This window comes from Lytechinus variegatus, chromosome 7, assembly GCF_018143015.1.
Source record: "Lytechinus variegatus isolate NC3 chromosome 7, Lvar_3.0, whole genome shotgun sequence".
Taxonomy (NCBI): Eukaryota; Metazoa; Echinodermata; class Echinoidea; order Temnopleuroida; family Toxopneustidae; genus Lytechinus; species Lytechinus variegatus.
The window spans coordinates 28,388,742-28,414,261 of NC_054746.1; the positions used below are offsets into that span (position 1 = coordinate 28,388,742).

Sequence of the window (25,520 nt, forward strand, 5' to 3'; positions counted from 1 at the left end):
GTGTTAGTTTTACACCTATAGGTGTTATTACAACACCTTTGGTTGTTACATTTACACTCTTTGGTGTTATGTTCAATCTTTAGGGTGTAATTTTAACACCTCAGGGTGTGGTCCTCTATTAACACCAATTGGTGTCAGTTTTAACACCACAGTTTTTACAGTGTGAATGCTCATGAGCATTGCTGAAGAAGCGGTACCTCGATCAAGCTGGGGTAGAGTTGCACTTTGTATTCTTTTAATTAAAGCGCTACAAAAATCCAGCGAAAATTAAAAAAATTATTTGAACTTGTGTTTTATACGTGCTTGTGATTGTTAAAACATGCAGGTTGGCCTATTTTCGTGCGAGAGATGGCGCCAAACCAAATACAAACATGCCAAAAAAAATTCGGTATTTGAAAAAACCACAGTTTGTTTATTGCTTAGTTTCATGTTCGCATTTTGTGTTCACCCCATATTTTTCCGGAAAGTGAAAACACGATAAAACGAGATAAAAAAATTGTCAAGTCAGCCCCTGATTATGTCTATTGAGATTAATTTGTGGAAGAATAAATCCTTCTAAATTCTTATTAATTAATCTTTTTATGTTTCATGCGATTTGTATGTAAATTGGTCAAGAAAAGAGGTCCAGAAGAAAATCGAGTCCAATCTAAATCTCTCGGCCCGGAATTGTCTTCTTTTTCTTTACCACCTCATCCTCTCATCCAGAAGGGAGGATGGAGGGGGGAGGCACTCGACTTGCACATTAAGGTTTGCATCGGCTTCCCGCCCCACCCTTAGTCTGCAGGCACAGACCCTAATTGAAAATTTGATCGACAAGTGTGTCTCCACATAAGACTAGGACATACCAAACTTGCTGTTTCAATTCCAGGGCGAGAGGGTGCCATGAGCCTAATTACATCAGGAGGGCTCAAGATATTCGTTCGACCCAACCCATTTACAATTTTTTTTCAATTTGATGTTGCTGATTGACAAAAATGTATGAATATGATTCAAAATCTAACACTGATTCTAGAAATGGTAACTACTGAACTTCCTTCGCCCAAATTGGGATGATAAAAAAGTGGCTTGGTACTATTTTTTGACTGGCGGACTAATTAGGGCTATTTTACTGTTTCAGTCGATGAATTTGATCCATTCATAGTTATCTTCATAAATGGCGATTTATTTTCAAAATGAGCTGGCTACGGTACCCTTTCCTGGTCAGATATGGAATGCCAGATATATATCCTATCCAATGGTAGTAAACATTCCACCCTCTAATTTCACATTTATTTTTATGAATTTTTCAAGTGTCATTTTAACAAACAGGTCTATGGGGAATGTTTTACGCGCGTGACACCAGGGAAGCGTTTCATGAAAGGACTTGTCGGACGTTTTATCCGACAGTTACTATAGTAACAGTGCTTCTCAACCTATCAGAATCCAGGAAAGTTGTCAGATCTGACAACTTGTCGGACGAAAATATTGATGAAACGCCCCCCAGAGGGCCTTCAGTACGCAAGGCACGAGCGGACCACCCGTCCTCGTCTCAGCGTCAAACACTTTCGATCCTGCTTCTGTACTCTACTTATGTATACTGTATAGCTGTACATTCTACTTTGGATAAACTCAACTCCCTGATCCGATGAAGTCATGGGAATTCGTACCGACAGAGACTCATGACTGCAAAAGTACAGTATTTTCAAGACCTCCACGAAATACAGTAACGGGACTCGAAAGGGCTTTTGTAAACCTCTATTGAATTTCTTTTTCTATACAAAGCCGCATGTCAACTGGATAAGGAACACGGGTGCACTGAACTGAGAACAGTAAAGCAGGTCAAACCAAATGAAACATATATACAGTACACATGTATTGACCCGGGGTATTGACTCACGTTCAAAGTGACCAGACCAGACGTTTCGGAACCGAAGTTATATTAAAATGGGGTACACACCGAAATATTGCTTTCTTGTCCTTTGCTTTCTCGCATCTACTGGTTTGCTACCACCTGTGCATTGTACGACTTATAAGTTCTCAAATCGTAAGTATACTGGTATCTCTTTTACCTCCATGATTAGACCATTCAGAAACATAATGCCTGTATACAAGGCTGTATACCAAACTGGAATGACAGGAGTAATTATTCAAAAGAATACAGGAAGCAGCTATGGGTTGTGAGAAAGTGAGTCAGGGGCCACGGAGTGGTTTTGAAAGTGGGGGGGGGGGGGGGGGCTGACCATGCAAACAATCGTAATCACATGCCATGGTCATTATTACGTATTTTGTACACGGTTTTGGAAAAAAGTCCGGGGGTGCAGCTAGAGGTGAATTTGCCCCCGCAGCCCCTGCCTCGAGGGAGGGAGAGAGAGAGAGAGGGGGGGGGGGTGGGTGGAAGCAGATTGACAGACGTATATACATGTAGAGATTCGAGAGTAATTCACGTTCAAGTTGATCGGGATATGAGATATGGACTTTAGTTGCTGGGGGAATACCCGACCTGACCGTGAGTTTTGAAACAGATCTAAACAAAATAAAGTTTTCGTCACATTAATTAAGCCTAATACTGGCTAATATCGCCAAATAAAGTAAATTCATATGGACATTATTATTGAATTCACTTCATACCAGGACTCAGGAGCGACGCCAGTGTATTTTAATAAGGGGGAAAACGACTTATAGAGGTGAAGTTTTTTTTTCATTTCAAAATTTCCGAAAACAATAATGGAGGACTTCGAAATTCTTAGTTGAATAAAAAGTTGAATACAGTACGACAATACGGCTGACGATCATATGGCCTGTACTTGTAGAGAAGAACTTGAGAAGAAGAAGAAAATATGAGACAGGTCCACATATTTTTAACATCCCTTTCCTTTTCTTCTTGATATTTATAAATGTAATATATACAACTCAATTTTAACTGTGGAATGTCGAAATGCGGGCTGGCATGGGGTATGACCCAGCGAGAACGTATAACTTTTATCATGGGCAAATTTACGGAAACATTATCTGTTGTTGACCTTGCCGCGGCTAGCTTGCTTGCTCTCAGTACTCTTTCCACTATAACCCATTTCCGTGTCAATTCTATATACAGAGATCTTTGTCCTTATGAATTGGTACGCAATTAACACAAAAAAGTTATTCATTTTCGTGGCATAATCTGTAACGTCTTGGGGCGTATGAATGCTGCCACGATGTTTATTAGATTACTATATAAGCACCACGCTTTTAAAAACAACCTTCTCAAATTAAGAGATACGTTTTTAGTAGGGGCACTCGATGGAATATTTCTATTAAAACAGGATTTAAATTTTTGTCGAATGAATTGGTCTGTATCAAATTTAATGAAAGTGAGAAATGTTTGTTCATTTTGACGAAAAAATATATTTTTAAATAGACTTTGTATTAAGTACTCTTCTGATAAAGTCACATTAGAAGTAAGTTGTATAGAGTATAGTCTATATACTTGTTAAATTATCATAAGCCCTTATCTCTTGTTACAGACTTTAAAAAATAGAGAGTGAGAGAGAGAAAAAAAATATATTATACCTTTAATCAAGTTCCCCCCATTTGCATGTTTTGAAAATTTTGATCAAGTGGAAGAAAATCTCTCTTCTGGGAATCGAACCCGGAAAAAAAATATATTATACCTTTAATCAAATTCCCCCCATTTGCATGTTTTGAAAATTTTGATCAAGTGGAAGAAAATCTCTCTTCTGGGAATCGAACCCGGACCCCCCCCCCCCCCATCTCTCCGGTGTAGTACGTAGTTTGAGACACCGGCTTTATTTGCCGGGGTTTCGGATGCGATTTCCGACAGGGATATTTTTCGGCCTCACCAAAATTTAAAAAGGAATGATGGCTATGGAAAACATTAAGCCCAGCGCACACTATGCGACGCGATGCGACTCGATTTTTTAAATAAATTGCAATTTGCATTGAGTCCCAAGAAGAAGAATAATTTTATTTGAAATTCGGAATAATGTTAGGAATAATTTTGTTTTGCAGCAAGCAAGTCCAAATCGGCTTCAAGTCGCAGGTGATGATGGCGTCATTACAATTTGGAATTTAATTTTCTTTTATTCCTCCAGAGAGGCTCGAACAATTATAGCCTTTCGATTATAGTCCTTCCATTATTTTGAACTATGATCGCCAAGATATTTTTTGTTGATGGAATGTTTATATCAAATGTTATTACAATTTCTTTGAAATTCGGATCGCAACGAATCTCATAGTGTACGTTGGGGGGGGTTGATTACAGCTACGCCTTCTATTATTATATATTTCCATTAATTCACAACATAGTTTCAAAACGAGTTGACGAAAATAAGCCTCCCATAGTTGAAAAACCCACAATAATTTATTTGAAAACGGATTAAACATGCAATTATTCAAAGAGAAAAGCAGATCTAAATTTCCATGTATTGAAGAAAAATCTGATATACTTTTTAAGGAAATCAAAATTAATATCTTTAAGGCCACGTCCATGCACCCCAAACAAAAAGTTGATTTGAATGAAAAGCGAAAAATCAAAAAGCATAACGGTGAAAACGCCATCTAAATCGGATGTGAAATAAGAATGTTATACGTTTGAAAGTTTCGCTTAATTTCACTGGAGGAGGTATGCTTTATAGAGCGATTGTGACGTATAAGTTTTGCATTTAGTATGAAACTGATTTAAAGTAACAAAACGTGTACTAGTAATCGGATTCAATGTTTAATCTTCTTGGGGTTTTGTAACTTTCTTGCGCTTGTATAGGGTGTCGAGAGAGGGCCCTCCGCCCAATTCAGACATTGGTTTAAATCAACAATGCGTAACGACCTCGATGATGTGTCGATGGCATTCAATGCTTTTTAAAGGTCAAGTCCACCTTAGAAAAATGTTGATTTGAATCAATAGAGAAAAATCAGACAAGCACAATGCTGACAATTTCATCAAAATCGGATGTAAAATAAGAAAATTATGACATTTCAAATTTTCGCTTATTTTCAACAAAATAGTTATATGAACGAGCCAGTTACATCCAAATGAGAGAGTCGATGATGTCACTCACTCACTATTTCTTTTGTTTTTTATTGTTTGAATTATACAATATTTCAATTTTTACGAATTTGACGATTAGGACCTACTTGCCTTAAGCACAAAATGTTAAAATAATGGAATTCCACGTGTTCAGGGAGGAATGAAACTTCATTTCACATGACAATGACGAGAAAATAAAAATATTTCATATTTCATATAATAAAATACAAAAGAAATAGTGAGTGAGTGATGTCATCAACTCTCTCATTTTGATGTAACTGGCTCGTTCATATAACTATTTTGTTGAAAATAAGCGAAATTTTAAGATGCCATAACTTTCTTATTTTACATCCGATTTTGATGAAATTTTCAGTGTTATGCTTGTTGAATTTTTCTCTTTTTATTCAAATCAAGTTTTTGTTGGGGTGGACTTGTCCTTTAATGAAAGTCTGACCATTGTCGAATATGTAGTTTATTCTTCGTGGCAATTCCCTTTAATACTATTTGCTTGCTGAACCAGAAGACATGGCCCCTATAGACACACCATGGACACACACACAAAAATTGAAAACAAATAGAACGCATTGAGGGAACATGTTATTTATCAGGGTTGTTTACTTTTATTTTATTTGTATCATTCACATGCGTCTGTGTAATGCAATGTCAAATAACCTATAAAAAAAGAGAGAGAGAGAAAAAAAAAACTGTATCTGACGTTTGTAAACGATGATTACTATGAGCAAAATACCTGGAATATTAATTCTTTGGGGATTTTTTTTTTATTTACGATGGTTTATGAGAAATATTGTGGAATGTTTATTCATATCATTCTGAAATAAATAATGAATATAACATAATCAGATAAAGATATTTTTTTTAAATTGCAGGGTATGGTAACCATATGGGTGTGTATGCATCATTGATGTAGAATTGGTGTCTTTCGTATTATGTAGTTCAGATAATCATAGCACCAGTTCAGTTTTTTGGGTGGGGGGTTGTGAAAATTTTGAAGGACAAAGTTCCCCTTCCTGGTAAAATCCATGGACCCGCGGCTGGCGTCTGTGTATACAGATCTGGACGAACTTTATTTATTTTTGGAATAAACGATCCTTCGGGATGATTCCACAAGTGTTCGGATTTAGGAACCCTTTTTATTTTCGGACTATAAAGAACATCTCGGTATAAATTATGCAATCTGCGTGTTTCGGAATATCGTACCTTCAGAATGACGGGTGTATAACGTTTCATGCATGTGTGATGTGTTGTCTAAAATGAAATCGATTGCTTTCTTGATTGTTGAATTTTCATTATTAGTTTAGCATTATATTTTTTTCAATGCAGGTGCTACTGACTTTTTACTCAAGATTCAAAATGGATTTGAAAACTCCTCTATCAGCTTAAAAGATGAACTCTTCGTTGATCGGAACATCGACAAGGTAGATATTCTTTTTCTTTCAGACCCGCCGATTTATTTTAAAACTTCAGTAAAACCCTAACCCCATGCCCTCTGAGATATTATGACCGGAGCAATATTGTCTTATAGAATCTATATAATGTCGGTTCACTGTTAAGGTATATACATGAATTCTATATTTTGGCTTAGTCAAACAATGAGGACAATAACCAAGATTACAGAAACAACTACTTGACCTTTTGTTAGACATTGTGAATCTTATTATTAATGTCATCTTCAAGAGATCACGACTTGACCATCCAAAGTTATGACTGGTGTTATAATCGGATAGAGCTTTGTTAAATGCTCTTCTTTATATTCCATTTTCATCAGAATTTGAGATTTCGTTACCTATATGTCTTTTGGTTTTAGGTTGGATCAAACTTTGATTGTCCCGAATCTGTTTCGCCAACGGTTCCAGAATCAGGTAAAAGAGGGGTTTGGAGGTCGTGAAAGAGAGAGATAAGCTACGTATACGGGAGGGTGGCTGTATCTATAAATCGTCTACAAACATAATATAGACTATAGACCTAGTGTTGTAATTTGTGCTTTGCCTATGCTGCTTTTCGAAATGAATAATATTTCTGATTATAATTATGCACCATGAGTCTCTAATAATTCACAATACGAGAAATTCTATCGGTCAATACCATGAAATTAACAACGACGTCATCATCATAAGGGGAAAAAGTGTCACCGGCTCGTCTCGATGCTAGTAATACAATCATACCAAATCATTATTATGGACAGATCAGAGCAGGAGCCGCCCTGGGTAATTTTTTACACCAAAACTTGCAAGAAAACTATTATGGTCAATCTTTACTCACTCTTCCCCTACCATGCCTATATATACGCAACTATTTTCTCTCTTCTATTTCGTTTGTAATAGGGCGCATCATTCTAACAGTACACACATTGATGATCTCAGCTGAATTTATGCTAGTCTTATTAGCTGAGTTGATTGAAAATAACGTTGGTTTCTTTTTATGTTCTTCTTATATAGTTCATTTATTACGACCCGGAGACATCAGGATTATTGGTGCTCTAGGTGACTCGTTGACGGTAAAGATGCATCGTATCAGTAAACCCGATCCTTTTTTATTTACTTTATTATTATCACTTCATGCATGTCCAGTGCAGTTCACTTTTTTTATAACAAAATTGAAATATGTTAGGTCTATGAGAAACGATGGTCTTTTACTCAACAGTGGAAATTTTTATAATGTGATGATAATTTTTGTCCATCTTGGTCCATTCCCGAGCATGTTTCATTATCGATGATACTCCTAATAGAATTATACACGGATATGATGATTTCGTTTGGGATTAAAATTTAATAGAAGTGACGTTCCTGGCAGAGGTGCTTGTTTTTGATATACGTCGGATAATATTACAAATATTCAATATTATAGTCCAAGAATAAACTAACCGTAAATAAATATACATATTCATTTTTCCATCATAATGTCTACAATAGCTGCTACTAACGGATCACATGCTGTACTCTTTTTAATTATATCATAATTTTAGGCAATTTAAACATGTACAATATGATGATTTAATTCATATATAGGGAAGATGATATGGAAGTTAATCTTATCTAATATCTCTCTGTCATTATTTTCACGATGAAGGCGGCGTATGGAGCTGGTGCGAGCTCTTTCTCACCTGTGATGTTCGAATACCCAGGGGAAGCATCAAGGTGATTACTGGATTCAAAACTTTTACTATTCAACCGAGGACCAAGTTACCGCCAACGGTCCGCAAGCATGATAAAAAAATTCCATCAATATCGAAGGAGAAGAAGAACAGGAAGAAGAAAAAAAGGAGAAAAAGAAGGAGCAGAAAACGAAGAAAGGAGGAGGAAGAGGAAGGGAAGAAGGAGAAGAAGGGGGAGAAGAAGAGGAAGAAGAAGAAGAAGAGAAAGAGGAAGAAGAAGGAAGAGGAAGAAGATAAAGAAGAAAGAGGAGATGGAAGGCGGGATGGAAGAGAAGAAGAAGACGAAAAAAATATATATAGACACTTACGATCACCCTTTTTAGCAATTTTGTCATTGCTTAAACATATACCTTTGTCCTTCTTTTTAGTATTGGAGGCGATAAAACGTTGGAGGAGATCATTACACTTCCGAGTAAGTATTCATTGCGAAAAACGCTAAACAACTATTTCATTGCAAGCAACAGTTGCTTCTTTCTTCAAAACAGTTAAACTATTATACTTTATTCAGGCCAAGGGTAAACTTATTTTCCTGGTTGCTAGATTGGTAAGATTTTTTTTCTTCTAAATGTGATAGTACAAGCTAGGGAACACACGTGAACACCTTCAGGGGCAACCTTTCATAATTATTTGTGCTCTGAGAGGAACCTTAAATGTTGCACCTTTAAAATCTGCTTGAATGCAAGAAAGTTTCGCATCTTTTAAGTGTACTTCTGAGTGGCTATGTGTTGCACATTTTTAACGGTACAAAGTTAAAATTTGTCATTTATTCATTAAAATTCCTGCCAAGCACGATCTGCAAATGAATCCATATTTGTATGTGTTATCATACATCGAACTTTAGTCCCCGTAGGAACACTTCTACAAAATGAAAATAGACTACATTTTTTCTAAGTTCTCTCTTAGATAAATTCAGATAATACAATTTTCATCTTGGATTTCCCCTGTTTGCTTAGACTCCCTCTGTAAATACAGGGATCCCTGGTAAATAATTGAAAACATTATTAATATATATATTATTTTCTAACGTTCTCACGCAGATATTTTCAGAAAGTATAATTCTCATCTGTATGGCTATTCGACCGGACTTTCTGTCATTTTAACCCAACCATTCAACAAACGATTGAATGTGGCAATCAGTGGATCTTATGCAACGTAAGTCAATTTTCCCCCAAATCCATGTCCCACCAATATTATCTTTTATATACAACAACCATGATTTATAACAATAAGAATAGTGGCTACTTATAATAGCGCACATGTTGACTTTTCAGTGCCGCTCATGCAAGGCCCTTGAAGAAACTCATGACCAATGAGAAAAGACATTTCGTGAACCTGTAAACAATACTAATTAATAAGAATACATATTTTCAAAGAAATCTTACTCAAATTTATTTTTTCAAGAAAATCAACATGGCCTACCTGTCACATTTTATTCAATTCTGTACTTTCAAGATGAAGCATTATATTTCAAGGTGTCAAATAGTCAAAGTCAAATACACCTGTTCAACCGAATTTAATTGAACTGAAATGTACTGAGCTGAAGTGAATTGAATTGATCTTAGAACTGAACTGATTTAAATTGAATGAATAAGGTTTCATTAAAATCAATTTGGATCTTATTTGATTTAAATGAATGAAATTGAATTGAGTGGAATTGATCTTAGAAGAAATGAACTGATTTAAATGGATAGAATAACGTTTCATTGAATTCAAATTCGAACTTGATTTTGTTAAATTGAATGACATTTAATTGAACACTGTTAAAAATGATTTAAACAACGTTTTTTACTGTGTGAATCGCACAGTATAGTTTACATATTTTAAACAAGTGTTCAAAATCTTATACAACAAAATTTGAATTAAAATATTTCATTATCAATAATTTAAGCATGGTTGTTTAAGATCTCAAACACTTGTCAAAACTGTTTAAATAACTAATGTGTGATTCACATAGTAAACAACGTTGTTTAAATTATTTTTTACAGTGAATGGAATTGAATTGAATTGAATTGACTAACGTTACATTAAATTCAATGGAATTGAATTAAAGTGATCTTAATTTGATTTAAATTGTATTGAATGGAATTGAAATTGAACTGAATTGAATTGATATAAATTGAACAGAGACATGCCTGGCCAGGCTCGGGAGCTGATCCAAACAATGAAAGATGATCCTTCGGTCGATTTTGAGAATGATTGGAAACTGATAACATTATTCATTGGCGGGAATGACCTATGCAGTGGATGTCTGTACGCTAAAAACTCACCAGCAAACTACATTAAATTTGTGGAAAAGACCATCCAAATATTACACGATGAGGTTTGTTGTTGATGTTATATTATCTTTCGATTTATAGTGGTTTCGGGAGAAAACTTGATCTGCTTCTCAAGAGGAAAATATTATTAGGGGAAATTGCTTTTTAACAAAATTTTGTTCGAGCATTGTCAGATCATGTGCTCACCTGGGACTCTTGCATAAAACTTTTGCCATAAAAAAAACTCTGGCAAATAAAAAAAAAACTTTGGCAAACAAAATTATGCCATTGAAAATTACACATTGAAAAATCTGGCAAAAAATTTGCCAGAGTTTTTTATGGCAAAAGTTCAATGCAACGGATCCCAGAAAGAACAAAGTAGATTTTGACGTCTAAGCTATCACATTTTTTAAATATACTTTTTATCCCTTTTTAATAATATTAATAATAATGATATAGGGTATCTATATTGCGCACATATCCACCTTGTTAGGTGCTCAAGACGCTCCTATATTACCCGGCTAAGGTAGGCGTTCATAGTGCACACAGCTTTTTAAGGAATTACTTCCTACCGGTACCCATTTACCTCACCTGGGTTGAGTGCAGCACATTGTGGATCAGCATGCTGAATGAAATTACGCCATGGCTGGGATTCGAATCCATGACCCTTTTTTTACCTTTAAATACACCTTTTACCTTTAAATACACCAAAGTTGTTGTGTTTTTTTTATATGATCACCACTCTTTTACTTAGTGATTGACGAATTATGAGGAGCTTGGTATTTCACCAGGATACTCAATGATATATTCTAGAAATCAGCGCCCGGGCATGTGGCAATATCACTCTTCTCCAAATTCCTGACGCCGATGCTCAGATTTTACTTTTAATCCTGTTTTAAAAATAAAATATGCCTTTTGCACTCCCTTGAATTGGCGCCTTCCTTACCTTAATACTTCAAGTGATGAGGTTATTATACTGTTGCCATTGGTTTACGTTCATGCAATTTCGTCATTACAAACCAATCTTAATCGCTTTAGTATGTTCCATTTGTGTCATGTTTGTTATTTATTTTTAAAAGAGCCCAAGGACATTCGTCAACGTTATTGGAATAATGCAAGCTAATCAGATCATGAAGCTACAGGGCCCGACGATATGTAACTTAATTACCAGGTAAGTTCATTAAATAGGCTAATATCCAATGATTTTGCTTTTTGTGAAGAATTTGCACAAAAATGTATACATACTTTATGGGCCGCGGAACGATCTCCATATGGGGGGGGGGGGGCTGAACATAAAATCACGGTTTGGTGATCATTTTCACAATTTAGTGAAAACAGCTAGTGCCCCCCTGTTCTGTCGCCCCTGCAACATGTGCAACAAACATCATTCTGATGACTTAAACCATGGAGGTCAAAGAAACACCACCATGAAGACCTGCATTATTTCGAAACTGATTTAGCATAAATCATTAAAGAAGGTGCTTAAAAGCATGTAAAACATAAAAGCAAGTAAAACATGAAACTGGCATGATTATGTTTCTTTATTCCTTCCTCGTGCTTTGTTATGAACACCCGCGCTTTTCCTACATAGTTCCTATTATGCAGAGCTGAATAACTAAAAGTTTCGACTGCTCATATAATATATTTTGTCTATGTTTAGTTTGACCACAATTCCAAATATTTTTTTAAAGATTATATATCTACGATCAGAAAAAAAAATCGTTATCACTGAAACATTTCTTATCCTAAAACCGTGCCCCAACTCACTCTAGATAGTGTGTAAATAATCAGACAGCTACATATTCCAGTAAATTAGCTAAATTAAGCAATGTTGGATTTGAAAAATATGCGATTGTGATGAAACGTTTTGGAGTGATGAGAAATGCTGCTCCACCATCATGACCATTATAATAGTTGCTTCTATTAGTGTACTAGTAGTTTATAATAATAATATAGGATATTTATATTGCGCACATATCCACCTTGTTAGGTGCTCAAGGCGCTCCTATATATTACCCGGCTAAGCTAGGCGTTCATAGCGCACACAGGTTCTTAAGGAATTTCTTCCTATATACCGGTACCCATTTACCTCACCTGGGTTGAGTGCAGTACATTGTGAATCAGTTTCTTGCTGAAGGAAATTACGCCATGGCTGGGATTCGAACCCACGACCCTCTGTTTCAAAGTCTGAAGACTAATCCACTGGGCCACAACGCTCCACATTATGCTTCTTATTATATCAAACAACCTTACTTATTGATTTTTTAATTTCCATGTATGTTTCGCTACTCCCATTGTCATACATTTTGCTTTCTTTTTATATCATTATTATTTTTTTGCTTTGGTTTTATTGTATCCAGTGTGTTCTGCCCATGTGCATTAGGAGGGTCAATCCCACAACACTACGTTTATCTCAAAGCCAGAGAAATGCAGGTAAGACTATTTGGATCGGATTCTCATAATGTTTAGTTAATCTTTCGCCTTTGATAAATGGGATTAGATTGGGATAATCAGAGCCTAGAGAAACTATTGCGGTTTTATCATAAGGACAATTTTTTTAAACTACTTTGCATGTTTTTTCTTGATTTTTTTTTTAAGTCCATCGTGATTTACCATGAGACAAATCCCTGGCATATATAAATGGGGAGCGTGATGGCTCTGGACCAAAAAGATCCGTGACAATAAATAAAAAGGGGAAAAAGAAAGAAAGGGGTGAAATGAGACATTCTTTTCTGAATATAATGTCAAAATCTATCACAAGATCAGATTATTACTTCGTAAAAGGTCAACATTGTCGCTCGCTTACACCGTGGTGTGCTCTCATAAGCTTGTTTAGCTCATTATTCCACTGGGGGATATAATAGTTCGGGGGACTTGTCGAACATTAATCCGACAAGTCCTTTTTTATCTGACAGTTACCATGGGAACTGTACTCCTCAGCCAATCAAAATACAGTAAAGGAAAGCTGTCCGATCTGACAACTAGTGCGACATTAATGTTGATAAACGCTCCCCAGAATTCAATCTTGCCCCCCCCCCAGCAAGCAATGAAGTGTGTGTATTTGAGTGTTGTCAGACGTGTATCAATCAGATATGATTATTTACGTCTGGGACCGACCTTTAACGTCACCATCCGAAAGACGTGACCAGGGCTCGAACCTCTGCATCAATTTGTAACTTCCCCACATAGCTTGGATTACAGGCGCACGCCACAACGCCCAGAAGAGACATTGCTGGATTTTTAACTGAGATGGTGCAGCTCATTCATAACATCAGGTTCTTGATTGAAATCGAAATGAGCTCTATACTAGTACACACTTTTCCTATTGGTCCATTGCTCTGTAAAATTAAAGTTTTTGTTCAACTTGCTCCCATTTCTTTATTTTTCAACAATTATGTCCATACGTGATGTATATGATCCTTGGATAATACCACATGACCCCATGAAATAATGGGGTCAAGGGTCATCTAGGATTCTAGGGGTCAGAAGGTCAAATGATAGGAAATCATGCTCATCCTTTTTTTTGAAGTTTTTTTTCAACTTGCTGTCATTTCTTAATTTCTGCATCATTTTTATGATCACATCATAAAGGGGAATAAAACTTTAGGAACAAGTAGGCTTGTGTCGAAACAGAAAAATCAAAGAATAAGAACAAAGAAAGTTTCAGAAAATGTTGGCAATTATTGGGAAAGTTATGATCATTTGAATATTGCGATCACTGATGCTATGGAGATCCTCCTGTTGGCAATGCGACAAGGATGTGTGATGTCACATTTGAACAACTTTCCCTTAATTAGACGGACTATAAAATACCCTCAAAATATACCTTTTGGCTTTTCTCTTGGTGATACAAACTCTTTATCCATGATTTATTCTTTGAAAATCTGTAATACCCTCCTTAGAGAAAGAACACAATCTACTGATAGCTAATAGTGTATAAATGCATATGATAAAAAAGAATTACACCCCATGCACTGTTTGTTCTCCCTGACTCTCTTTTATTGAACACAGCGACTTCTTCGCAACTCTGTAGAAAGTGGAAAATATGATGATAAAGATGATTTCACGGCAGTATATCAGCCATTTTTAGAAGACACAACTGTTCCTACACTACCGGTATGTTGTTTTATTGCCTTGGTTCCAATAAGATATTGCAAATTTCAATAAAATTATCGCGAAAAGTAAATAAAAGAAAAAGAAGAAGTAGAAGGAGAAGGAATAGGCAGAAGAAAAAAGGTGCTAGTCGTAGTAGTAGTAGTAGTAGTAGAAGTAGTAGTAGTAGTAGTAGTAGCAGTAGTAGTAGTAGTAGTAGTAGTAGTAGTAGTAGTAAAAGTAGTAGTAGTAGCAGTAGTAGTAGTAGTAGTAGTAGTAGTAGTAGTAGTAGTAGAAGTAGTAGTAGAAGTAGTAGTAGTAGTAGTAGTAGTAGTAGTAGTAGTAGTAGAAGTAGTAGTAGTAGTAGTAGTAGTAGTAGAAGTAGTAGCATTAGTAGAAGTAGTAGTAGTAGTAGTAGTAGTAGTAGTAGTGGTGGTGGTGGTGGTGGTGGTGGTAGTAGTAGTAGTAGCATTAGTAGAAGTAGTAGTAGTAGTAGTAGTAGTAGTAGTAGTAGTAGTAGTAGTAGTAGTAGTAGTAGTAGGGGTAGTAGTAGTGGTAGTAGTAGTGGTAGTAGTAGTAGTAGTAGTAGTAGTAGTAGTAGTAGTAGTAGTAGTAGTAGTAGTAGTGGTAGTAGTAGTAGTAGTAGTAGTAGTAGTAGTGGTGGTGGTGGTGGTGGTGGTGGTAGTAGTAGTAGTAGTAGTAGTAGTAGTAGTAGTAGTGGAGGAGGAGGAGGATTCAAGCTTGTTCTTTTTACATTTTGATATGCATATAGTGCTTTCCTCGATTTCGTTCATCCCTTCTATTAACCCATTTCCTTGATTCCTTGAATTAGGACGGAGAAGTCGACAGGTCATTCTTTGCACCCGATTGTTTTCATCTCAGTCAGAAGGGACAGGCTGCCCAGTCAACGGCCAATTGGAACAACTTGGTAAGTAAACAATATTATATCTAAAAATAAAATAAGTCAATAAAATTTACTTTCTCACTTGGGACCATTGTCGTTGCACTTCTAACCATAAGACTTTGTGTCAATGATAACTTATTAATCATCAATTTTTTGCATGTAGAACCAATTTTTTTTGGTTAATGAAAGAAAATATTTACTTTTTATCATAATTGTGATGGGATGAGCTTAAATTCTTGGGTTATGTGATTCAACATAATAACAATATATTATTTCCAAATCAATATGGTTTCAGAGAGAATCACTCAACCAATTATGCAATTTTACAATTATTCGACAAAATATCTGATTCTCTCTCTAAAAAAGAACACAATGTTGGGGGTTTTATGGACTTATCAAAAGCATTCGATACTATGGATCACCGCATTTTACTTTCTAAATTAAAGAGATATGGAATCAGGGGGGTTGTTTTCACTTGGTTCAAAGATTACTTAAGTAATCGACGCCATTATGTTTCTTTCAAATCAAACACATCCAATATTTGTACTATGAAATGTGGAGTACCACAAGGATCGATTTTAGGTCCCTTGCTATTTTTGATTTATATGAATGATATTGTAAATGCATCTCGAGAATTAACATATGTTTTATTTGCAGACGATACAAATGTCTTCTATTCCCACAAAGACTTAAGTATACTCGTCCCGACACTTAATTTAGAATTAAAGAAATTATCAAAATGGTTTAAAGCTAATAAGCTCTCCCTAAATATAAGCAAAACAAATTTTATGTATTTTAAACACATTCAAACTAAACATATGTTCCTTAATATATACATAGATGACATCCCTATCATTGAAAAACAAGAAACCAAATTTTTAGGTGTATGGATTGACTCAAATTTAACCTGGAACAGTCACATTCACAATATTTGCATGATGGCATCCAGAGGAATAGGAATTTTGTTTAGATTAAAATATTATCTCTCCCAAAAATCATTATTTATGCTTTATAATTCGTTCGTTTTATCTCACTTATCTTACTGCAACTTAGTATGGGGGTATGGTAGTAAGGTAAAAATAGAAAGGATTTTCCGTCTCCAAAAGAAAGCACTCCGCATATGTACTCATTCACATTTCATTGCACATACTGATCCAATATTTCACAACTTAAAAACATTGAAAATTGAAGATATTAACATTTATCAAACGGCCATATTTATGTTTAAATTTTCATCCAATACAATCCCGATTCCATTTCGCAATTTTTTTGTTTACAACAAAGACATTCACAATTATCCAACACGGCATTCAACAGATCTCCACTTAACCAACCCAAGAATATTACTCGCTCATAAGACGATACGCCACCGTGGCCCAGACATTTGGAATGCATTGCCACATGATATAAAACAATGTACATCTCTCTATTCGTTTAAAGCTTCGTTGAAAAAAATTCTTATTTCTAAGTATACCTAATTTAATTCACCTGCACTCACCCACATGCACACACTTGCACTTCTTTTTACCAATTTTTTTTATATACCAATATATATATATATGTATATATATATATATATATATATATATATATATATATATATATATATATATATATACAAATCTTATATTTCGTGACGATCAATTTATCAAATATAATTTATGAAGCCCCCTCTCCTGGCTGCTATTGCTTCAAGCACCTCTGTGCTTATAATAGCTGGCCCCTGTATTTTACCGAACTATATCACATGCTTAGGTATGATTTAATTACCAGTCTTGTTTGTATTATTTACATTGTATCTTTTAAATTGTCACATTTAATTTGTATTCATTCAATTATGTGAACATATTAATCTATCATTGATTTCTGAATAAAATGCAGAAACTCCTGCAAAAAAACAAAAAAAAAACATCCCGCCGCTGCCACCGTTTAAAGGGGAATCCTGCCTTGGCCATAAAATGTTGTGTTTGGAAGGAGAAAAATAAATTAAACAGAATGGTGAAAGTTTGAAAGAAATCGGACATGCAATAAGAAAGTTATAGCTTCTTTAAAACTGAGATCACTAATACTATGTAGATTTCAAAATGGCAACTGGGTAAGTAAATTATGACAAGGGGCAAGGACAACTTTCCCATAGGCTATGTACTTTATTATCAGGGATTTGTGGTTTTCTCCTAAGTACTTATTCCCCTGGAACAGTAATCTAAATATAACCGAGGTAGTATATTGTTTTATGTCCTCATGAAAGAAAAATATAATTTTAAATAAAACTTTTGGGAAAAATGACATTTTAGCCATAATATGTATATTGGAGTACATGGAAGAGTAGTCCTTGCCTTACATCACTATGACATCCCATATGCGGCCAATTTGAAGTCTCCATGGGTATAGTGATTACCAATATTTACAACTTTTAAAAATTCATAACTTTCTTGTTGTTTGTCCAATATTGTTCAAACTTTCACCTATCAACTTGTCTGATTTTTCCTTCCTTATAAAAGCAAGTTTTTATTTCGGTTGGATTCCCCTTTAATTAAAGCAAAATGTATTGATATTTACAATTGACATTTACCATTGCTTGTGACTTTTGTGTACATAGTTACCATTATATACAGTCACTCTTAAATATACAACAATCTTTTATGCTACCGGGCCCATATTGGAACTTTAAATGAATGCAATAATAATTAACCCCAACGAAGGCTGAACATGCCGACTTAAACAATAAAATGATCTCATTCACAATGAGATTCAATAGTGCATTTTTTGAAAATCTATTTGTAATTATATTTTTGAATTACTCATTGCAGTTTGAACCTGTAGGATCCAAAGATACATCATATGACACTGGTGAAAAACTCAACTGCCCTTCACAGGTAAGACAGATAGTGGAGGATAGAGCAATTATTGTTATTGGGTTTTTTGTCTCACCTGCATAGCAGAGTGAGACTATAGGCGCGGCTTTTCCGACGGCGGCGGCGGCGTCAACATCAAATCTTAACCTGAGGTTAAGTTTTTGAAATGACATCATAACTTAGAAAGTTCATGAAACTTGGCCATAAGGTTAATCAAGTATTACTGAACATCCTATTAGAGTTTCATGTCACATGGCCAAGGTCAAAGGTCATTTAGGGTCAATGAACTTAGACCATGTTGGAGGAATCAAGTTTTTGAAATGTCATCATAACTTAGAAAATATATGGACCTAGTTCATGAAACTAGGACATAAGGTTTATCAATTATCACTGAACATCCTGCGTGAGTTTTATGTCACATGACCAAGGTCAAAGGTCTTTTAGGGTCAATGAACTTTGGCCGAATGGGGGTATCTGTTGAATTCCCATCATAACTTTGAAAGTTTATGGATCTGATTCATGAAACATGGACATAATAGTAATCATTAGCATCACTGAACATTTTGTGCAAGTTTCAGGTCTCATGATTAAGGTCAAAGGTCATTTAGGGTCAATGAACTTTGGCCGAATTGGGGTATCTGTTGAATTACCATCATAACTCTGAAAGTTTATTGGTCTAGTTCGTTAAACTTGGACATAAGAGTAATCAAGTATCACTGAACATCCTGTGCGAGTTTCAAGTCACATGATCAAGGTCAAAGGTCATGTAAGATCAATGAAATTTGGCCATGTTGGGTTTTTTGTTGGATACCATATCTCTGTAAGTTTATTGGTCTAGTTCATAAAAAGTGGACATAAGAGTAACCATGTATCACTGAACATCTTGTGCGAGTTAGAGTAGTTTTCAAAGTCAGCACTGCTGCTATTGAACCGTGTGATGCAGGTGAGACGGCCAGAGGCATTCCACTTGTTTTTTTTTTTTGGGGGGGGGGTATTATTGTGATAGTAATAGGAATTTTTACAAAATAGTCATCCATTCTGGTGAATGCCAAATGTACTCATATCTAATATGATATGACAAAGTGCAGCACCCCAACGAAGAGTTTGTTGTAAACATGTCAGCAAAAAAGAAAATTGGTGAAGGTTTGAGGAAAATCCTTAAAATATTAAAAAAGTTATTCGAATTTCAAGTTTTTGATGATTTATGACATCATGAAAGAGTTACGAGCAGCTGCCCTATATATTGTGATATAAAATGCATTTTTTTTACTGGTTCGTGATGACTTATTTTTTATTTTCTTTTTAGGAGCGTGTGTGAAATAATTTACGTATTTTTTTTACTGAATTTACAATAAAAACATCTTCAGTTAACTGAGAATATCAATTTTATTGATTTTCTTACAATATTCAGGAAAGCTGCTCGCATTTGACGTCACAATTCAAATAATCAAAATTCTAATAACTTTTTTAAATACTTTTTTTTCTGCTATTCTGTTTGCTTCCGACAACAACCCAACCCCATAAAATTATCATGAATGTATAATGTATTTGAGTCCAAACTTTCTGTTTTATCTAGGAGATATCAACTGTGTATCTCCATTAATTTGTTAATTTGTTTGTAAATGTCGCCCATAAACCAAACTCCGGTGCAGGAAGCTATCACACCTTATGATTTTTTCACATTGAGAAAAACGGATTTAAGTGATGTCGGGGAAAGTGATATTAAAAATATTTTGAATATGTGATCGCTAACACTGTCCATTGGTGATAAAGATGAAATGAAGTTTTGGTCACATTGTCACTCCCTCTTCCCCACCCACCTGCCATTGAAACATCAGACGTCACGGAAACATCATTTTTATTCATTCCTACTGTTGAAAATAGGGTTAAATGAATCAAATTTGATACAAGTTTGAAAGAATTTATGAAAAGCCTGAATGATACTCAGAAGATTGTATTATATTGCATCATGGTCAATTCATTTGCCCCCTTTCACTTTCTAATTAAACAGGACTTTCCATACCTCTACACCAATGTCAACAGTAAACCAGGATTTCTTACCAAACTTCAAAGATCACACACTTTCGACAATGAGGTACCAAATACCAATGCAACATCGGCACGAGATTTACGCAACCATGTCCACGAGATCAACACAATACTTCGTCTTGTTCCATAGCTGTCCTCATATCTTTAGTTGGCAGAAAATAAATATTTAGGGTATCATTTTCAAGACCATATGGCATTCCGGTATTAATCCATTGATGGTGTTATATTTTGGTGTCACCAACACTTTAACACCACACGGTGTGGTCTGATCCTATGTACATGTATGGGCTGCTTACTCAGTCGGAAAGCGGATTTCCATGGACTATACCTAACATGGTTTATAAGATAACCTTGGTGTAATTAAATCTACACCGTGCAATGTTAGTGTTGAATAGACACCAACACTGTGTCAAATATCACCACTTGCATGCAGAGAAGTATTTGGACATACCAGTGCTAGATTGTAACACCATAACAAGACAATTTTAAACACTAGCTCCAATTGACATTGGCTGTGATGTTCAATCGATCATAATATGTCAGCATCGTTATTGTTCATTAAAATCATTATTATCATCGTCACTTTCTTCCTTATCACCATCAGTGTTGTTATTTGTCAGCTTATTCTTCACAAGCAGGTGCTTATTATATGAATTGAAAACTAACCAAAGATTTTAAATCACATAGATATTATTTATGCATTGAAATTATAAAATTCTGTTATCATTATCTCGTAATTATTATATTGTGGTTGATGTTTGTATCTTAATTGTAAATGGTGAATTTCTATAATTTTACCTTACTAATTCAATTACATTTATTCATTCAACAATTTTTTTCCATGCCTTAAATAAAATTCTGTGTCTTGTTTTGTAGGGGTGTGTATATGTGCGTGTGTGTGAGGGTGGTTGAGCATGCGGGTGTATGTGTGTTTGCAAGAGGGTGTGTTATATTTTTATTTTCTTGAAGCGCCATGAGCCATGGCTACCTATATATAGGTATAGCCACCATTATTATTATTAGTAGTAGTAGTAGTATAGTAGTAGTAGAAGTAGTAGTAGTAGTACTAATACTACTACAAGTAGTTATTATTATTATATCATTATTATTATCATCATCATCATTATTATCATTATCATTATTTCTATGAATGTTGAGTATACTTGTGTGGTGGACGGATAACGGATATTAAACTGGAGAGATAGAAAAAAAAATGCTGAGAAAGTAGAGATTAGGAGAATATGGGAGAGGGCGGGAGATTCGATGAGAGGGTCTGAGAGAGTAGGAAACACAATTAACAGTCGGACTGAATATAGTCTGCAGGCACAGACCCTGATTGACACTGATCAACGAGTGGGTCTCCATGCAAAAACTAGCACATGCAGATCTTGCTGATTTAATTCCTGAGCGAGAGGACCTTCAGTACACAAAGTAGGCTGCACATTCAGAACTCGAGTGAAAGGCTTGCACAGCAGACTATAAAATATTTCTAATATGTTTATATATATATATATATGTTTTAAATCTGAGGAAATGCAATATGCTTTGTATTACTGTTTACAACAAGTATAATCTATTGAATTATACATAACTGTATGTACCTTTACAGAGGTCTAACGAATTGGGAATATTTTATTCTAGATATACTAATGCAGTGATCTGGGATAAGTGTTTATTTCTTGGAGGTCAAATTCTTACCCGGACCGAATGAGTTGAAATGATATATAGATAATTTTATAGGCCGGTATATTCTCGAAGCGCTACTAACTTTAAGAAATTTCGCTGGTAAAAATATTTAATGGCTCTAAAAACATTAATTTTGATACCTTATGTCGTATTGAGCAAAATTTCTAAAAAGCGTCTGGAGTGTACGCCATAATTATCTTGCTCAATAGGCTGATATGTTTTGAAATATACAATGCATATTTCAGCTCGGACATTGAGCTTTCATTATTTATTTTGTTTGATTTACAAATTGATTTTGTTTAAGTGCTCTGTAAAATGTTTGTTTTATTGTGTGAATATCACTTGCAGCTTTTTGCGCTGTGCGCTCGCATTATTTGATTTGCCAAGTAGGCCTATATATTGATACATTATGATACATAATGTAAAAACGAAAGGTCATTGACCTTTGAAATGCTTTGACCTTGAATTTCATGGGTGAATGAGCATCCTAGGTACTTAATTTTATTTTATTTGATCTTTTTGTTAGAATCTGTGCATCATGACACCGTGATCACCAACCTGTAATATAATTTTTATCTGGGAGATACCATTATACAGTATATTTAAAAAGGTCATTGGCCTTTGACCTTGAAAAAAAAACACTTTCCCCAACCCTTATTCCTCCTAACTTTTTGTTGGTAAATGTTGATACCCATACCTACTCAAATCAGTCAAAAAACCATTTCCAATAATTTTATTCCAGATGGTTACTAATTGCGGGATACTATTTTGTTTGATATACAAATTGATTTTGGTTAAGTGCTCTATATAAAATATTCATTTTATTGTGTGAATATCATTTTCAGCTTTTTGCGCTGTGCGCTCGCATTATTTGATTTGCCAAGTATGCCCACATATTAATTTCATAAGATTCTTTATATACTGATTCTATGACAAATTACTTAAAAATCCCCCTTTCATGACATTTTATCAAAAATTTTGTCTCGCGATTTGCGTTAGCATTATTGTTGAAAATATATCAACTCATAAATCCTATTCATGATTACAAAAGTGCTTAAAATGTCAAAATTTCAGGCTTATAACATTAATAAATACGATAAATAAAATTTTCATGAATTCCTAATTATACAAAATTGTTCCTTTTACAGAAATTGATATTGACAAGTTTCATATCGCGCTTAGGAAGAGGAATAGGAGGATAGATATCATTTTCACTTGACAAAATGTCCTTAGGCCTAAAATATCCAGGTCTCGGGTCAAAATAGTAATAAAAATACCAGCTCGCGCTTCGCACTCGCAACATTTATTAAGTGCTATCCATATCCACTTTACAATATCCCTACACAGTGATTTAGATAGTGCTTGAATTCACCCTTTTCATACCGGAATATCAAGCATTTATATAAAAAAATATACTAAAATTATCCATTTTCAGATCAGAATATCAAAAAAATTCTGCTCTCGCTTTGCACTCGCATTATTAATGTAGAAAAAGACCAAACTTCCCATCATTTTTCATGATTTACAAGACATGAATAGAGTGTCCCATTTATTTATTTATAAGAACATATTTATTCAGGTACAAAAGATCAGCTTAAAACTGTTTTTCATCAATGACCTGATGAAAACATAAAGAACAACATAAATCATATCATACATGAAAAGTCAAAATCAGAGTAAAAGATAACAATGCTTGGTAACATAAATAAACAAATATTTTTACTTAAATGATAATATGAATCAAACCGAAATGTTTAAGTTACCAAAAGACTCTTATTATCAAATTACTAATTGCATAATTTATTCACTGATAAAACAACACTGAAATGATAGCAATGAAATAATAATGGCATTATAGAAAATCGAGTGAAACAACGACAATCAGTTATAAATGTATGTGAAAACAATAAAATATCAAAGGGTTAAGGATCATTACAAATAATAGCAACGTGCTATTGATGTTAAAGAGGAATAAGATAATTGTATACTTTTAGGTCTGAAATCTCAATTTTGCCGTTAATGATTACAAAAAGTGCTCAGAATGTCAGTTTTTTAGGTCGGAATGTCAAAAAAATCAGGTCATGCTTCGCGCTTGCATTATTATTTTAATAGTTGAAATATGCATCGTCTTAATTGCTAACTGCAAAACGTCCTAAACATGTCCCTTTCCGATAAAGCCAGAACCACTCGCAGCAATTATTTAAGTAACATATATATATAACGCATCTTTTTCAGTTTCACAAATATTGCCCAGAATATTCAATTTTCAGGACAAAATACATGAAATTCCAAAAAATTTCAGCTCGCGCTTCCCGCTCGCACTATTCAAATATACTATGGCTCATGAGATTATTACACTTTTTTATGTTGTTTTATAAGAATAAAGCTAAGAAATGACTGTTAGGACATCAGGCGTTTTGCCCCCCCCCCCAAAAAAAAAAAAAATCACGGCCAAGAAAAAAAAAGAAAAGCAAAGGGACAAGGGTGAAATATAGGCCTGTTATTTTCCAAATGTCATGTCAAAATCTATCATAAACTTTGATTTTTTGTAATAAAAATGTTGACATTTTTACTCGCTCGCTTCGCTCATTACTTATCAATTTTACGTGATATGCCGTATCGAGCCCCCTCAAAACTTTTGGCTCATTACGCCACTGGGATAACCCCTTCGTGATGTCAAAATCTATCACAAACTTTGATTTCTTGTAATAAAAATGTTGAAATTTTTGCTCGTTCGCTTCGCTCGCAACTTATCAATTTTACGTGATATGCCGTATCGAGCCCCCTCAACATTTTTGGCTCATTACGCCACTGGGACAACCCCTTCAAAGAAACAAAAGTCAACTTTGAGCGGCCGATCAGGGAGAATTTGGGTGATTTTTTTTCGCCCCCCCCCCCCTATTGGCGGGAGCTGGATCCGCCCCTGGTCCCCCCTACCTTCGGGGAGAGATTTCCTCTCTTGAAGAAACGTAATTATTCTCTTCGTAATTACCAGTGTGAGGATTAGTCTCGAAAAACCAAAAAACAAGAGCGGCGGTTTCTAGAAAGGTATTCAATTTGATTCCTTTCCAAGCAATACCCGTCAATAATTGGATCAGTTTTCTTTATATGAAATCAGTAATTCCATCGACTTCTAACTCATCTATCGGGGGGGGGGGTAGAGAATTTCTAGAATTTCTCTTCGCACTGCGGTTTTTATGTTCTTTTACTATGTTTTTCATTTTAATACGTATATCCTGGGGGGCCACTTACATTGATGAGTGGATACCATGCGCGACCAAAAAATACGTAAAAAAGGATTTTTTTCACGATAGGGCACGTTACGTACGTAACGTGATTAGGGTGTCAAAAACACAAAAATAATGAAAAAAGGGTATCTATTTCGCTAGGAAAATTACGTGTTTAGGGTCGAATTTGCGGGGATGATAAAACAAAATTAAAATGTTTCATGAAGGATGTCCGATTGGCCCAACACTAATTGGTGTTTAGAGTCTGATTTGCGCGA

The 25,520-nt window shown here is 34.9% G+C and overlaps 1 protein-coding gene across 1 annotated transcript; it reads left to right on the plus strand.

Moving 5' to 3' along the window:
* The first annotated feature begins 1,498 nt into the window (after positions 1–1,498).
* On the plus strand, positions 1,499–20,983 carry LOC121418902 (phospholipase B1, membrane-associated-like). The gene is made up of 14 exons (XM_041613093.1): positions 1,499–2,023; positions 6,344–6,438; positions 6,828–6,882; positions 7,459–7,517; positions 8,090–8,157; positions 8,543–8,586; positions 9,212–9,326; positions 10,299–10,494; positions 11,509–11,600; positions 12,790–12,862; positions 14,441–14,545; positions 15,354–15,449; positions 18,236–18,301; positions 20,292–20,983. The coding sequence occupies exons 1-14, from the start codon at positions 1,924–1,926 to the stop codon at positions 20,457–20,459; spliced, it is 1,332 nt and encodes a 443-aa protein (XP_041469027.1). The 5' UTR covers positions 1,499–1,923; the 3' UTR covers positions 20,460–20,983.
* The last annotated feature ends 4,537 nt before the right edge of the window (positions 20,984–25,520 follow it).

What these genes read in the sequence shown, in the direction of transcription:
- LOC121418902 (XM_041613093.1), top strand. Translation starts at nt 1,924, where the DNA reads ATGGGGTACACACCGAAATATTGCTTTCTTGTCCTTTGCTTTCTCGCA. An exon ending in CTCTAGGTGACTCGTTGACG is followed by an intron (nt 7,518 to 8,089) that starts GTAAAGATGCAT and finishes TTCACGATGAAG; the next exon opens with GCGGCGTATGGAGCTGGTGC. An exon ending in CAACTGTTCCTACACTACCG is followed by an intron (nt 14,546 to 15,353) that starts GTATGTTGTTTT and finishes TCCTTGAATTAG; the next exon opens with GACGGAGAAGTCGACAGGTC.